We start from the raw sequence: 16,415 nt of genomic DNA, 5'->3' as shown, positions 1-16,415 counted from the left end.
GACGGGGGCACTGGGATGGGGATGGGGGCACTGGGATGGGGACTGGGATGGGGACTGGGATGGCACCAGGATGGGCACACCAGGATAACGGGTACACCGTGTGGGCACACCAGTACAAACACACCAGTATGGGCACACTGATATGAACACACCAGTATGGGTACACCAGTATGGGTACACCAGTGTGGGCACACCAGTATGGGCACACCAGTATGGGTACACCACTATGGGTACACCAGTATGGGCACGCCAGTATGGGTACACCAGTATGGGTACACTGGGACAGGCGCACTGGGATGGGTACACCAGTATGGGCACACCAGTATGGGCACACCAGTGTGGGCACACCAGTATGGGCACACCAGTATGGGCACACTGGGATGGGCACACGGGCACACAACCAGCAGGATGGGTGCATGGGGATGGGTGCAGCGGGGTGGGCACTGGGGGGGGGCACCAGAGGATGGGCCACTGGGACAGGCCACTGGGATGGGGCCGGGCACTGGGACAGGCACTGGGATGGGGACGCGGGGACGGGCACTGGGACGGGTACAACGGGATGGGGACAGGCACTGGGATGGGGACATGAGGCAGGGCAGTGGGACGGGTACAGTGGGATGGGGACATGGGGACAAGCACACTGGGATGGGGACACGAGAACGGGCACTGGGACAGGTACGGTGGGATGGGGACACAGGGGCAGGCACTGGGATGGGCACTGGGATGGGGAGACGGGGATGGGGACATGGGGACAGGCAGTGGGACGGGCACAATGGGATGGGGACACGGGGCCGGGCACTGGGATCTGGACACGGGGACAGGCACTGGGACAGGTACAATGGGAAGGGGACACTGGGATGGGGACATGGGGCTGGGCACTGGGATGGGCGTAATGGGATGGGGGCACAAAGACAGGCACTGGGACAGGCACAATAGGATGGGGACATTGGGATGGGGACTGGGATGGGCACAATGGGACGGGGACATGGGGACGGGGACATGGGGACGGGGACTGGGATGGGCACAATGGGATGGGGACATGGGGACGGGGACTGGGACGGGCACAATGGGACGGGGACATGGGGACGGGGACACGGTGCCGGGCACAATGGTGTGGGGTCACGGTGCCGGGCCGTGTTTGGGGCGCACACACGCACACGCGGACGCCCGGCGGGTGCCTGGCACAACCCCGGTCCCGAGCCCTTTATTGCCCGGCCGCGGGGTCCCGACCGCTCAGGGCAGCTCCGGGGGGCTGCGGGGGGGCTGCTGGGGGCCGGGGGGGCTCGGGGGGGTCGCGGGGCAGGGTCCCGGCCCCCAGCAGGAGGCTCAGGCACTGCCCCAGCTCCCGGGGGCCCCGGTGCGCCCGCTTGGTGCCGCGGGGCAGGCGGCGGCACGACGAGACGTCCAGGTAGCAGAGCGACGGGCAGCGGAGCAGGAGGGCGCTGGGGGGCACGGGGGGGGCACAGGGGGGCTGGGGGGGGGGCGGGCACAGCAGCACCCAACACCCCCCCAGCACCCAGGGGTGGGGATGGGGAGCACACCCGGAGCCAGAGAGGGGACCCCTGGACCCGCCCCCCCAGTGTCCGGGGATGGGGACACTGGGACCCCCCCCCCAGTACCCCCGGATGGGGACAGGGACACTGAGACCCCCCCCCAGCACCCAGGGATGGGGACAGCGACCCCCCCCAGAGTCAGAGAGGGACCCCCTGGACCCCCCCAGTGCCAAGGATGGGGACAGGGACCCCCACCCCCAGAGCCAGAGAGGGGACCCCTGGACCCCCCCCAGTGCCCAGGGATGGGGACGGGGACACTGGGACCCCCCCCCCAGCACTCAGGGATGGGGACAGGGACCCCCAGAGCCCCCCCAGAGCCAAGAATAGGGACACCCAGCTCCCCCCTCTGCTTCCCCCTATGGGGACACCCCGAAGAAGTAGGGACAGGGACCCCCAGACCCCCCAGGATGGGGACACCCAGACCCCCCCCCCCCAAGCACCTGGGGACACGGACTCCCACCCCTCCCAGCACCCAAGGATGGGGGCACCCAGACCTCCCAGGGACCCCCAGACACCCCCCCCCCCCCAAAAAGAAGTAGGGACAGGGACCCCCGGACCTCCCCCTGTACCCAAAGATGGGGACCCCCAGACCCCCCCAGGGACCCCCGGACCCCCCAGGATGGGGACACCCAGATGCCCCCCCGCCCAAGAAGTAGGGACAGGGACCCCTGGACCCCCCCCCAGCACCCGAAGATGGAGGCACCCAGACCCCCCAGGGACCCCAAGACCCCCCCAGATCCCCAGGATGGGGACCCCCAGACCCCCCCCAAGCACCTGGGGACAGGGACCCCCACCCCTCCCAGCACCCAACGATGGGACCCCCCACCTTAACCCACCCCCCCAACCCCCAGTCCCGGGGGAGGTCCCGTCCTCACCTGAGGGCCTCGGGGGCCACCCTGGTGCCGGCCAGGTCGAGGGAGCGCAGGGGGGCGCCGGGGCCGAAGGCTGCCAGGGCCTGCGCCAGGTCCTGCTCGCCGAAGCAGTGCCCGGCCAGGTCCAGCTCCCGCAGGCTGTGCCGCCAGCGCCAGGCCAGCGCCGCGCAGCCCTGGGGGGCGCTGGGGGGGGCGCAGGCGCTGCAGTGCAGCCCCAGGTGCAGCTGCTCCAGGTCTGCGGGGAGGTGGCGGCAGGGTCAGCGCGGCGCGGTTGGCGCGGTGCAAGCGGCACGGGATGGCACTGGGGGGGTGTGGGGCAGCACCGGCAGCGTGGTGCGGCGCAGCGTGGCACCGCGGGTATGGCGTGGTGTGGTCAACATGGCACAGGTGGCATGGTGTGGCTGGCATGGCACGGCACAGCATGGTTGGCACAGCGTGGCGTGGCGTGGTCAACACGGCATAGTTGGCACGGTGTGGTCGGCATGGCACGGTGCGGCACCATGGATATGACATGGCACGGTGTGGCGTGCTCAATGTGGCACAGTTGGCACGGTGTGGTTGGCAGAGCATGGTGTGGCACAGCCTGGCACCATGGATATGACATGGGACAGCGTGGCGTGGTCAACGTGCCACAGTTGGCATGGCATGGTTGGCACGGCACATTGTGGTTGACACAGCGTGGCGTGGCACAGCCTGGCACCATGGATATGGGATGGCATGGCGTGGTCAACATGGCACAGTTGGCACGGTGTGGCTGGCACAGCACAGCACAGCTGGCACGGCATGGCACGGCACGGCATGGCCAACATAGGGTGATCAAAGTGGTGCAGCCAGCACAGCGTGGCATGGCACAGCCAGCACGGTACGGCCAACACAGCATGGCTGGCGTGGCACAGCATGGCACGGCAGGGCCAACACGGGCTGGTTGACAGGGTGCAACCAGCACGGCGTGGCACGGCACGGCACGGCCAGCATGGCACGGTTGGCACAGTACAGTTGGCACAGTGTGGTTGGCACGGCACGGCCAACACGGCACGGCCAACACGAGGTGTTTGACACGGTGCCGCCGGCACAGCACGGCACAGCACGGCACAGCACGGCACAGTTGGCACGGCACAGCCACCACGGCACCGTTCCTGTGGCATGGCACGGCCAGCACGGCACGGCACAGCCCGCATGGCACGGTGCAGCCCGCCCAACGCAACCGATGTGGCACGGTGTGGCACGGCACGGCACAGCGCGGCACGGCATGGCACGGTGCAGCCCGCCCAACGCAACCAACGTGGTACGGCCCGGCCCGGCCCGGCCCAGCCCCGTGCCCCCCCGTCCCCCCGCTCTCACCGGCGCAGGGCAGGCGCAGCAGGGCGCGGGGCGAGACGCGGGCGCAGCCGCGCAGGTCGAGCAGGCGCAGGCGGGCGGAGGCGCGCAGCAGGCGCTGCAGGACGGCGTCGCCGGCACCGCCGCCGGTGGTCGTGGCCAGGCTCAGCTCCTGCAGCTGCGGGAAGCCGGGGGCCAGCGGCAACCGCGGGGCCGCCCGGGGCCACCAGGAGACGTTCAGCAGCCGCAGGACCTGGGGGGGCGCACGGGGGGGGCGGGGGGGCAGTGGGTGGGGGGGTCCGTGGGGGGAGCCCCACAGAGATGTCCCCACGGGTGGGTGCCCCATCGATGGGTGCCCCACGGGTGGGAGGGAGCCCACGGGGGGAGCCCCTTGGGGGGGGGGGGGCATGGGTGGGGGTCCCATGGGTGGGGTGTTCCAGAGGTGGAAGCCCCACAGAGGGGTCCCCACGGGTGGGTGCCCCATGGGTGGGAGCTCCTTGGGTGGGAGCCCCATGGGTGGGAGCCCACCAGTGGGGTGTTCCAGAGGTGGAAGCCCCCCAGAAGGGTGCCCCATGGGTGGGTGCCCCATGGGTGGGTGCTGATGGGGGGGAACCCAATGGGTGGGTGCCTACAGGTGGGTGCCCACGGGTGGGTGCCTGCGGGTGGGTGCTGATGGGTGGGTGCCTGCGGGTGGGAGCCCCAGGGGTGGGTGCTGATGGGTGGGTGCCCGCAGGTGGGTGCCGGTACCTGCAGCTGGGGGCAGGCCGCCTGCAGCTGCTCCACGGGGACCTGCAGCGGGTGGGGGCTGCGCTGCTGCCCCGCGTCCACCTCCAGCAGCTGCAGCTGGGGGCAGCTCCCCCCCTGCGGGGACAGGGACGGGGACCGGGGGGTGACGGCGCCACCAGTGCCACCGGCACCCCCCGGCCCCCCCCCAAATCCCCCCCCCCAGGCCCCCACTCACCGCCAGCGAGGCCAGCACGGCGCCGGTGCGGGGGCCGCAGCTCAGCCACATTTGGCGCAGCCGCGCGCCCGCCACCGCCAGGAACTTGGGCACGGCCCCGGCCTCCACCTGCGGGGCAGCCCCACGGCCCCATGCGACCCCACTCCCCGCGTGTCCCCCCCGTGTCCCCCCCCGGTGTACCCCCATGGCCCGTGTCCCCATGCGTCCCCCTATCCCCCCGTGGGTCTCCCACACCCCATGTCCTCCTGATGTGTCCCCCCCATGTTCCCACATGTCCCCACCTGTCCTCCCCACGTCCCGTGTCACCCCACATCCCCCCGTGTCCCCCCACGTCCCATATCCCCACGTGTCCTCACATCCCGTGTCCCCCACCCCATATCCCCATGTGTCCCCCCCATGTCCCCAGCTGTCCCCTCCATGTCCTGTGCCCCCCCACATCCCGTGTCCCCCACCCCACATCCCCACGTCCCATCTTCCCCATGTCCCTGTGTTTCTCCCCATGCCCCCCAAGCTCGATGCCACCCCCAGATGTCCCCACCTGTCCTCCCCACAACCCATGTCCCCATGTGTCCCCACATGTCCCCCCATGCCCCCCATCCCATATCCCCATGTCCCATGTCCCCACGTCCCCCCACATCCCGTGTCCCCCCATGTCCCCCACCCCATATCCTCATGTCCCTGTGTCCCCTACATCCCCATGTATCCCCCCACATCCCCATGCGTCCCCCCAGGTCCCCACGTGTCCCCTATGTCCTCCCATGTCCCCCATCCCATATCCCCATGTTCCCCTTGTGTCCCCCCACATTCCGTGTCCCCCCCCATCCCCACATGTCCCCCCATGCCTCATGCGTCCCCCCACGTCCCCGCGTGTCCCCTACGTCCCAACGTGTCCCCTACCCCACATCCCCATGTCCCCGTGTCCCCCACATCCCCCCACGTCCCCCCACGTCCCCCCACGTCCCCGTGCCCCACCTGGGAGCCCTGCAGGTCCAGGCTCTCCAGCCGGGGGCAGCGGGTGCCGACGGCGCCGAGGGCGGCGGCGGTGACCCCGCGGCAGTGGCGGAGGCGCAGCGAGGACAGCAGCGGGCAGGCGGCCGCCAGCGCCTGCGGGCGGCGGGGAGGCACCGAGGGGGGCGTCAAGCCGTGGGGTGGGGGACACGGGGGGACACGAGGGGACACGGGGGGACACAGGGGTGCGCGGAGACACGAGGACATCGGGACGCTGGGACACACGGGGATGTGGGGACGTGGGGAGATGGGGGGACACCTGGGGACATGGGGACACTGGGACACATGGGGACATGTGGGGTTGGGGGGACACCTGGGGGCATGTGGGGATGGGGGGGACATGGGGACATCGGGACACTGGGACACGGGGATGTGGGGAGATGGAGGGACACGGGGACACCTGGGGACATGTGGGGATGCGGGGACATGGGGACAGGCGGACGCAGGGACATGGGGACACGGGGGTGTCCTGCAGGGACGGGGGGACGGGGGGACATGTGGGGGTGTGGGGGGCAGTGTGGGGACATGGGGGGGATGCAGGGACATTGGGGGGGGCATGGGGACACAGGGACATGGGGGGGACATGTGGGGGCACGGAGGGGACATGGGGCCACGTGGGGACACAGGGGGGACACATGGGGGTGTCCTACAGGGACAGGGGGACGTAGGGACATGGGAGGCCGTGGGGGGCGGTGTGGGGACGTGAGGGGGGATATAGGGACATGGGGGGGGATGCAGGGACATGGGGAGGACACAGGGACATATGGGGACACAGGGGGGACATGTGGGGGCATGGGGGTGTCCTACAGGGACAGGGGGACGTGGGGACAGGGGAGGGTGTGGGGGGCGGTGTGGGGACACAGGGACATGGGGGGACACGTGGGGGCATGGAGGGGACACGGGGGCACGGAGGGGACACGGGGGCACGGAGGGGACACGGGGGCACGGAGGGGACAGACGGGGCCGTGCCACCCACCTGCAGCACCGCGGGGACGCCGCTCAGCCACTGCGTGAGGGCGAAGTCCCGCAGCCGGCGCAGCCTGCGGGGACACGGCGCGGGGCGGCACGGGCGGGAGGTGACAGTGAGGGGGGTGGACGGGGACACCCGGGGACACCCTCGGGGCCCCCCCTCACCTTCCTGCCCCCAGCCACCGCGCTGCGGCCTCGGGGTCCCGGCAGCGCCCCAGGGCCACGCGGTGCCACAGCCCCGGCTCGGCGGCGGCGCGCTGCCACAGGCGGCACACGCGGGACACCCTGGGGACACCGGGGGGGGGTCACCGGGTGGGTGGGGTGGGGGGGGTCCTGCCCCCCTCCCCACCCCCCCCGACCCCCCGGCACCCACCTGCAGAGCAGGGGCACGGCCCCCTCCTGCGCCACGGCCGCCCCCAGGACGCGCAGCAGCAGCGGCAGCGGCAGCCGCGTCCCCCAGGCGTCCGGGGGGCAGTTCTGGGGGGCGGGGGGGGGGGCGGAGGGGGGAAGGGGCCCGAGCCCCCCCCCGAGCTCTGGGGGTTCTCCGGGGGGGGGCGACCCCCCTCCGCCTGGGCCTGGGGGGGCTCCGAGCCCCCGGCAGCAGCAGCACCAGCCCCGAGGCCTCCTGCAGCACCGCCTCGGGGGGCGCGGGGCGGCGGCGGCGGGAGCGGGGGGGGCGCCGAGCGGGGCCGGGGGCTGCGGGGGGAGAGGGGCCGGGGGTCGCACCCGCGGACGGACCCACGGACAGACAGAGCCACGACCAGCCCCACGGCCCTGCCCCACGGCCGGACCCCCAGACGGACCCACGGACGGGCACCCCCCCAACCAGCCCCCCAGCCAGCCCCACGGCCCTGCCCCATGGACAGACCCCCAGCCTCAGCCCCACAGCCAGCCCCAGAGCCCTGCCCCACAGCCAGCCCCACGGCCAGACCTGTGGTCAGCCCCCCACCCCCCAGCCCCAGGGCCAGCCCCACAAGCAGCCCCCCAGCCAGCCCCACGGCCCTGCCCCACGGCTGGACCCACGGACGGCCCCACAGACGGACCCGTGGTCAGCCCCCCAGCCCCACAGCCCTGCCCCACAGCCAGCCCCACAGCCGGCCCCATGGCCGGACCCCCAGCCCCACAACCCTGCCCCAGAGCCAGCCCCACAGCCTGCCCCCCGGAAGGACCCCCAGCCCCAGCCCCCAGCCCCCCCCCCAGACCCCTGGCCAGCCCCACAGCCGGCCCCACGGCCAGCCCCCCACCCCCAGCCGGCCCCCCCCAGCCCCGCACCCGGGGGTCCCACCCCCGCCCCCCCCCCCCCCCCCCACTACCGGGGGTCCCGGGGCCGCCGCCGCTCCCCCGCCGCCATCTTGGAGGGGGCGGGGCCGGGGGCGGGGCCAGGCCGGGGGGACCCGGGGGGGGGCGGCACCGGGGGGGGGGGGCCGGAGGGGGGTCCCCGCTGGGGGGGCGGGGGGGGCCTCGGGGTGGCCCCGCCCGGGGGGGGGGGTGGGGGTGTCCCCTTGGAGGCCCCGCCCCCTCCCCACGTGGCCGCCCCGGCCCCGCCCCCCGGGGATTCCCCCCCCCCCAGCCCCACGTGACCTCCCCCCCGTCGGGCCGCCCCCACGTGACCCGCCCCCGCCGCCCCCACACGTGACCCGCGCCCCCACGTGCCCGCGGCCCCGCCCCCTCGGGCCATCCGCGCCCGCAGCCAATCGGCGCGCCCGGCGGGAGCCGCGGGAGGGGGCCCGGCGCCACGCCCCCTCCTCCCCGCCCCGACCAATCGGCGCCGAGCCCGCGGCGGGGGGGGCGTGGCCGCCCCGCCCCTCCCCGCGGCCCGCGCGCGGGGGTGGGCGGGGCCGGGCGGCGGGGCCGGCCAATGGGGGCGCGCGGGGGGCGTGGCCTCGCGGCGGGGGGCGGGGCGTGGCAGCGGACATGGGGCTGCGGCGGACGGTGAGCGCGCGCCGGGACCCCCCCGGGGACCCCCCCCGGGGAACCCCCCCGGGGACCCCCCCGAGGCCCCGCCCCCCGCCCCCTGCCCCCGCCCCGGGGACCCCCCCTTGGGGAACCCCCCCGGGGTCCCCCCCCGGCCCCGCCCCCCCCGGGCCCGCCCCTCCCTCCTCTCCGGGACCCCCCCCCGGGGCCGCCCCCCCCCGCCTGAGCCCAGGGCCCGGCCCCGGCCCCTGCCCCCCCCCCCGAGTATGGGGCCTGATGGGGGCGGGGTTTATGGGGGCGGGGCCTGAAGGGGGCGGGGCCTGAAAGGGGGCGGGGCTTGTTGGGGGGCCGGGCCGGGGGGGTCCCCATGGGCATGGGGGGGCGGCGGGTGTGGGGCTGGGCCCCATGGGGCTGGTTATGGGGCCGGCTGTGGGGCTGGCATAGGGCTGGCTGTGGGTCCAGCTATGGGGCTGGCATAGGGCTGGCTGTGGGTCAGGCGTGGGGCCGGCTGTGGGCCCAGCTATGGGGCTGGCGTGGTTCCCGCTGTTTGTTCAGCTACAGGACGGTCTGTAGGGCTGCCTACAGGTCTGGCTATAGGACTGGCTGTAGGGCTGGTTAAAGGTCCAGATGTGGGCCCACCTATAGGGCTGGCTATGGGACTGGCTGTAGGACTGACTGTAGGGCTGCCTATAGGTCCAGCTATAGGACTGGCTATAGGGCTGGCTATAGGTCCAGTTGTGGGTCCAGCTATAGGGCTGGCTATAGGGCTGTCTATAGGTCCAGCATAGGTCCAGCTGTGGGTCCAGTTATAGGGCTGCCTATAGGGCTGCCTATGGGACCAACTATAGGGCTATCTATGGGACTGGCTATAAGACTGGCTATGGGACTGACTGTAGGACTGTCTATAGGTCTAGCTGTAGGACTGGCTACAGGGCTGGTTATAGGTCCAGCTATAGGGCTGCCTATAGGTCCAGCTATAGGGCTGGCTATGGGACTGGCTATAGGACTGACTATAGGTCCAGCTGTAGGTCCAGCTATACGGCTGCGTATAGGTCCAGCTATAGGACTGCCTATAGGGCTGCCTATGGGTCCAACTATCTATGGGATTATCTATGGGACCCATTATCTATGGGTCTATCTATGGGATTGGCTGTAAGACTGGCTATAGGACTGACTATAGGACTGTCTATAGGTCTAGCTATAGGACTGGCTATAGGGCTGGTTATAGGTCCAGCTATGGGGCTGCCTATAGGTCCAGCTGTGGGTCCAGCTGTGGGTCCAGCTATAGGGCCGCCTATAGGTCCAGCATCGTCCCAGCCGTGGGTCCAGCCATGCTGCCCCCCCCCGAACCCCATCCCTTTCCCCCCCCCCAGGTGCAGTTCTGCTGCCGGCCCCCCCCGGCACTACTTGGGGGCCGGGCCCCCCCCCCGGCCCCCCCCCGGCGCGTCCCTGCGGGCACGGAGCCACCGCGGCCCCACGGTGAGAGCTGGGGGCTGGGGGGGGGGGGGGGCCGGGCCCCGGTACCGGGGGAATCCCGGTGCCGGGGGTGGGGGTCCCGGTGCTGGGGGTAGGGGGGCCCTGACACTGCTCCCCCCCCCCCAGACGTCGCCGGGCGCTGCTGCGGCCGCTGCTGCTGGGGCTGGGGCTGGCGCTGCCCCTGGGCGCCGGCTGCTACCTGCGGGCTGAGCCCCCCCAGCGCCGCCGCCTGCGCCTGCTGCTGGACGGCGTGGGACGCTTCGGCAGGTGGGGGCACGGGGGGGGGCGGGGGGGGCGGGACGGGCGGGACACCCCCCCAGAAAAAAAAAAACTTCCCCGGTTTGTCCCCAAGGTCGCTGGCGGTCGGCATGGAAATCTCCGTGGATTATTGGTGGACGGCGAACGTGGTGCTGCGGGGGGTGGAGGAGGTGGGGAGGGGCTGGGGGGGTGGGATTGGGATGGGGATGGGGTGGGGATGGGGTGGGATGGGGATGGGATGGGGTGGGGATGGGATGGGGATGGGGTGGGATGGGGATGGGATGGGGATGGGATGGGATGGGGATGGGATGGGGATGGGATGGGGATGGGGATGGGGATGGGGATGGGATGGGGATGGGGATGGGATGGGATGGGGATGGGGTGGGATGGGGTGGGATGGGGATGGGGTGGGATGGGGATGGGATGGGGATGGGGTGGGATGGGGATGGGATGGGGATGGGATGGGGATGGGATGGGATGGGGATGGGGATGGGATGGGATGGGGATGGGGATGGGATGGGGATGGGATGGGGATGGGGATGGGGATGGGGATGGGATGGGGATGGGGTGGGATGGGGTGGGATGGGGATGGGGTGGGATGGGGTGGGATGGGGATGGGGTGGGATGGGGATGGGATGGGGATGGGATGGGATGGGGATGGGGTGGGATGGGGATGGGATGGGGATGGGATGGGGATGGGATGGGGATGGGATGGGATGGGGATGGGATGGGGATGGGATGGGGATGGGGTGGGATGGGGATGGGATGGGGATGGGATGGGGATGGGGATGGGGATGGGATGGGGATGGGGATGGGGATGGGATGGGGATGGGATGGGGATGGGATGGGGATGGGGATGGGGATGGGATGGGGATGGGATGGGGATGGGATGGGGATGGGATGGGGATGGGATGGGGATGGGATGGGGTGGGACGGGACAGAGATGGGGATGGGGCCACTGGTGACACCAACCCCCGCCCCCCGCGGCCGCAGGGCTCCCCGGCCTTCCAGGCAGGGATGTCGCGGTGCCACCAGCGCGCGGCCGAGCGGCTGCTGCGGGGGGCGCTGCGCAACGGGGGGCTGTACATCAAGCTGGGGCAGGGGCTCTGCTCCTTCAACCACCTCCTGCCCCCCGAGTACATCGCCACCCTGCGCGTGCTGGAGGACCGCGCCCTGCAGCGCGGCCACCGCGAGGTGAGGGGCCGGTGGGGACGGGGACGGGGTGGTCCCGGCCGTGGGGACGCTGCGAGGGGACCCCCGGAGCGTGGGGACGCTGCCACCACCCGTGTGGGGACCTCACGGCCCCGTGGTCCCCATCGTGGGGACGCTGCGGTGCTGTGCGTGGGGTGGCACGTCCTGGGCATGGGGGTGCCAGAAGGGGACGGTGGGGCTGGCACGGGGACATCAGGGCGTGGGGATGGCACGGCCACGGTCAGAGGGGCACCACGGGTATGGGGACACCACTGCCGCGGGGACAGGGACACCACAGACACGGGGACACCGTGGGGCTGGCACTGCCACGGGGGTGGGGACGTGATGGGCACAGGCATGGGGGCACCACGGGCACAGGGACACCACGGGCATGGGGACATCAAGGTCTCCATCATGGGGACACCACGGTCCTGATCATGGGGACACCACAGCCACGGGCACGGGGACACCACAGACACGGGGACACCATGGGGACGGCACTGCCATGGGGGTGGGGACGTGGTGGTCTCGGGCACGGGGACACCACGGGCATGGGGACACCATGGGCATGGGGACACCACGAGCGTGGGGACACCACGAGCATGGGGACACCGAGGTCTCCATCACGGGGACACCACAGCCGCTGGGTGGGGACAGAGCTCAGCGCAGGCACCGCGGGGTTGCTGCCCCCCACCCCGTGTTGTCCCCCCCCCGTGTCCCCCCCGTGCCCGCAGGTGGACGAGCTCTTCCTGGAGGACTTCCAGACGACGGCGGCCGGCCTCTTCCAGGAGTTCGACTACGAGCCGGTGGCGGCCGCCAGCCTGGCGCAGGTTCACCGCGCCACCCTGCAGGACGGCACGCCGGTGGCCGTCAAGGTGGGGGCCGGGGCCGGGGGGGGGGGGGCTTGGGAGGGGGTGGGGGGGCACAGGGCCGCATCCAGCCCCCCCCAGGTGCAGTACATCGACCTCCGCGACCGCTTCGACGGCGACATGCGGACGCTGCAGCTGCTGCTGCGCATCGTGGAGTTCATGCACCCCAGCTTCGGCTTCAGCTGGGTGCTGGAGGTACTGGGGGCGCTGGGGGGGACACGGTGAGCGGGGACGTTGGGGGGGGACGCGCGCGGGGACAGCTCACCGACCCCCCCACCCCGTCCGTCCCCAGGACCTGAAGGGGACGCTGGCGCAGGAGCTGGACTTCGAGAACGAGGGGCGGAACGCCGAGCGCTGCGCCCGCGACCTGCGCGACTTCAGCTACGTGGTGGTGCCGCGCGTGCACTGGGACAAGTGCAGCAAGGTGGGGACAGGGGGACAATGGGGACAGGGGGACAGGGACAATGGGGATGGGGACAGCGGGACAGTGGGGCCGGGGACAGCAGGACGATGGGCATAGGGACAACGGGGACAAGGACAGTGGGATAATTGGGACCAGGGGACGGGGACAACGGGGATGGGGACAGGGGCTGCAGGGACGGTGGGACCAGGGCATGGGGACAGGTGGGGACCGAGGGAAAGGGGACGGGGGCTGCAGGGGCCGTGGGGACAGGGGATGTGGGGGGGAACAGGGGACAGGGACTTGGGGCAGGGGACAGGGACCCCGGGTATGATGGGGGCCAGGGGACAGTGGGGACAACGGGGACCAGGGGACAGGGACAATGGGGACAGGGGCTGCGGGGTGGGCGGGCACGGGGCAGAGCAGGGACTGGGGGCGACCCAGCCCTGGGGACAGCGCGGTGCCCCCGAGCCCCGCCATGGGCTGACCCCGTGTGTGTCCCCCCCCCCGTGTGTCCCCCCCCCGTGTGTCCCCCCCCCGTGTGTCCCCCCCGTGTCCCCGCGGTGTCCCCAGCGGGTGCTGACGGCCGATTACTGCGAGGGCTGCAAGATCACCAACGTGGAGGGCATCCGGCGGCAGGGCCTGGGGCTGCAGGACGTGAGTCGGGGGGGGGGGCAGGGGGGGACACGGGGGACAATGGGGGACAAGCCGGGGGGGGGGACGGGGGACGGGGACACGGGGGGACCGAGCCGCCTCCCCGCAGGCCGCCGACAAACTGATCCGCGTGTTCGCCGAGCAGATCTTCTACACCGGCTTCATCCACGCCGACCCGCACCCGGGGAACGGTACCGGGACGGGGGACAGGGGGACGGGGGGACGTGGGGACAGGGGGACGGGGGGACACGGGGATGGGGGGACAGGGGGACAGGGGTCACAGAGATTTGAGGACATAGGGACATGGAATAGGGACATGAGGACACGGGGCTGTGCGGACATGAGGATGTGGGGACAGAGGGACACGGAGACACAGGGACGTGGGGATGTGGGGATGTGGGGACACGGGGATAGAGGGACATGGGGACAGGGGGACATGGGGACACAGGGACACGGGGACGCAGGGACATGGGGACATGGGGACACAAGGATATGGGGACGGGGGATGCAGGGACATGGGGACACAGGGACAAAGACAGCTGCAGGGAAAGGGGGACATGGGGACATGGGGATGTGCAGACATGAGGACGTGGGGACACAGACACGGGAATGCAGGGACACGGGGATGTGGGGACACGGACACAGGGACATGGGAACATGGGGACACGGGGATGCAGGGACATGAGGTCTTGGGGACATGGGGATGGGGGGACATGGGGGACATGGGGGCGCGGGGATGCAGGGACATGAGGACATAGGAAGACGGGAATATGGGGACAGGGGGATGCAGGGACATGGGGACATGAGGATAGGGGGACACGGGGGTGTGCAGACATGAGGATGCAGGGACACGAGGATTTGGGGACACGGGGACATGGGGACGCAGGGACACGAGGATATGGGGACACGAGGATGCAGGGACAGGGGGCGCGGGGCCACGGGGACACAGGGCAATGGGGACGCGGGGCCACGGGGTCATCCCGCCCCGGTCCCGCAGTGCTGGTGCGGCGCGGCCCCGACGGCAAGGCGCAGCTCGTGCTGCTGGACCACGGCCTCTACGAGTTCCTCAGCGAGAGGTGAGGCCGGGGGGCGCGGGGCCGGGGGGCGCGGGGCGGGGGGGCGCGGGGCTGGGGACATGCGGTGCCGGGGCCGCGCGGTGCCGGTGACGCTGCCGGGGCCGCGCAGGGACCGCAGCGCGCTGTGCCAGCTGTGGCGAGCCATCGTGCTGCGCGATGACGCCGCCATGAGGAGCCGCTCGGCCGAGCTGGGCGTCAAGGGTGAGGCGTCCCCGGGGCCGTCCCCACGGTGCCGTAATCCCACCCCTTTAGTGCAGTAGTCCCACCTTTTAGTGCCATAATCCCAATTTTGGGTGCTGTAATCCCACCGTTTGGGTGCCACAGTCCCACCGCTTGGGTGCCATAATCCCACCCTTTAGTGCCATAATCCCAATTTTGGGTGCTGTAATCTCATCCCTAGGGTGCCATAATCCCACCTTTTAGTGCCGTAATCCCAACCTTGGGTGCCGTAATCCCAACCTTGGGTGCCACAATCCCACCCCTTTAGTGTCATAATCCCAATTCTGGGTGCTGTAATCCCAACCTTTGGTGCCATAATCCCATCCCTCGGGTGCCACAGCCCTGTCCCCCTGCCCTGTGGTCCTCGGGGTGCTGCAGCCCCATCCTCAGCCCCCCCAACCCCATCTTCCTGCCCTGTGCCCCTCAGGGTGCTGCAGCATCATGCTAGAGTGCTGCAGCTCCCTGGGGCACTGTAATCCCCCCCCCTTTGAATGCCTCAATCCCACCCTTGGGTGCCATAATCTCCTCCCGTTGGGTGCCTCAATCTCATCCTTGGGTGCCTCAGTCCTCTCCCCCCCCCTTTGGGTGCCGTAATCCCCCCTTTGGGTGCCGTAATCCCCCCTTTGGGTGCCATAATCCCACTCTCGGATGCCTCAATCCAACCCTTGGGTGCCATAATCCCCCCTTTGGGTGCCGTAATCCCCCCTTTGGGTGCCATAATCCCACTCTCGGATGCCTCAATCCCCCCTTTGGGTGCCGTAATCCCCCCTTTGGGTGCCGTAATCCCCCCTTTGGGTGCCATAATCCCCCCTTTGCGTGCCATAATCCCACTCTCGGATGCCTCAATCCAACCCTTGGGTGCCGTAATCCCACCCCGGGGTGCCGCGCCCACCCCGCCCCCCACCCACCCCCCCCCCAGATTACTTCCTCTTCTGCGAGATCCTGATGCAGCGCCCGCTGCACGCGGGGCAGCTGGCCCTGGCCAACGTGCTGACGCGGGAGGAGGCCGCCTACATGCAGGAGATGGCCGCCCACCACTTCCAGCGCATCATGGGCGTGCTGCGCGCCCTGCCCCGGCCCATGCTCCTCGTCTTCCGCAACATCAACACCGTCCGCAGCATCAACGTGGCGCTGGGGGCCCCGGTCGACCGCTACTTCCTCATGGCCAAGAGGTGAGGGGACTTGCGGGGGGGGACACGGGGACAAGGGGGACGTGGGGACCCCCCCCAACACCGTCCCCGCGCCCACCCTGTGCTGCCCCCGCAGCGCCGTGCGGAGCTGGGGCCGGCTCAGCGGGGAGCGCGCCCCCGGCCTCCGCGGCCTCCGCGCCGTCCGCAGCCTCCGCGTGGCCTGGGAGAGCCTCAAGTTCGAGGTGGCGCTCAGGTAGGGGGGGGTGGTCCTGGGGGTGGGGGGGGGGTAAGACACGGGCTGGGGGGGGCCGTGGGGCGAGCGGCCGCCCCACGCCTCCCCCGCGCCCAGGCTGGAGACCCTCACCATGAAGCTGACGGCCTCCGTCCTCCGCCTGCTGGCCTCCTGGGGGCTGCTGCCCCACAGCGAGCAGATCTACGAGTACCTGCGGGCGTAGCGGGCGGACCCCCCCCCGCCCGCACCCCACCCCCCCAAATAAACCCCCCCTCCCGCGGAGGGGACGGCGGAGCACACGCCACGCACCGCGGCC

The 16,415-nt window shown here is 71.4% G+C and overlaps 2 protein-coding genes and 2 long non-coding RNA genes across 4 annotated transcripts; 2 read left to right on the top strand and 2 right to left on the bottom strand.

Annotated features, from left to right (window-relative positions):
* Positions 1 to 1,166: 1,166 nt before the first annotated feature.
* FBXL6 (F-box and leucine rich repeat protein 6) lies at positions 1,167 to 8,064 on the bottom strand. Its single transcript, XM_080579969.1, has 9 exons — positions 7,994 to 8,064; positions 6,846 to 6,965; positions 6,688 to 6,751; positions 5,676 to 5,807; positions 4,704 to 4,811; positions 4,490 to 4,603; positions 3,767 to 3,995; positions 2,429 to 2,660; positions 1,167 to 1,442 (listed from the first exon to the last, which is right to left on the bottom strand). Exons 1-9 carry the CDS (start codon positions 8,029 to 8,031, stop codon positions 1,205 to 1,207), a joined length of 1,275 nt encoding a protein of 424 aa, XP_080436095.1. The 5' UTR covers positions 8,032 to 8,064; the 3' UTR covers positions 1,167 to 1,204.
* Positions 8,065 to 8,551: 487 nt separating this feature from the next.
* ADCK5 (aarF domain containing kinase 5) lies at positions 8,552 to 16,411 on the top strand (the record flags this gene model as incomplete). Its single annotated transcript, XM_080582389.1, has 15 exons — positions 8,552 to 8,612; positions 9,968 to 10,073; positions 10,197 to 10,337; positions 10,423 to 10,498; positions 11,322 to 11,522; positions 12,254 to 12,394; positions 12,470 to 12,583; positions 12,681 to 12,812; positions 13,362 to 13,445; positions 13,552 to 13,633; positions 14,440 to 14,518; positions 14,628 to 14,719; positions 15,657 to 15,909; positions 16,004 to 16,120; positions 16,217 to 16,411. Coding segments are annotated over 15 exons (1,785 nt in total), but the record flags the coding sequence as incomplete, so codon positions are not given.
* On the top strand, positions 14,731 to 15,000 carry LOC308189681. Its single transcript, XR_013946510.1, has 2 exons — positions 14,731 to 14,876; positions 14,919 to 15,000. It is a non-coding gene; the product is annotated as an uncharacterized lncRNA (long non-coding RNA).
* Positions 15,150 to 15,627, bottom strand: LOC308189680. The gene is made up of 3 exons (XR_013946509.1): positions 15,569 to 15,627; positions 15,401 to 15,442; positions 15,150 to 15,316 (listed from the first exon to the last, which is right to left on the bottom strand). It is a non-coding gene; the product is annotated as an uncharacterized lncRNA (long non-coding RNA).
* Positions 16,412 to 16,415: the final 4 nt, after the last annotated feature.

This window comes from Anser brachyrhynchus, assembly GCF_964034855.1.
Source record: "Anser brachyrhynchus genome assembly, chromosome: 2".
NCBI classification, from domain to species: Eukaryota; Metazoa; Chordata; class Aves; order Anseriformes; family Anatidae; genus Anser; species Anser brachyrhynchus.
This window is presented reverse-complemented; position numbering and strand designations above follow the sequence as displayed.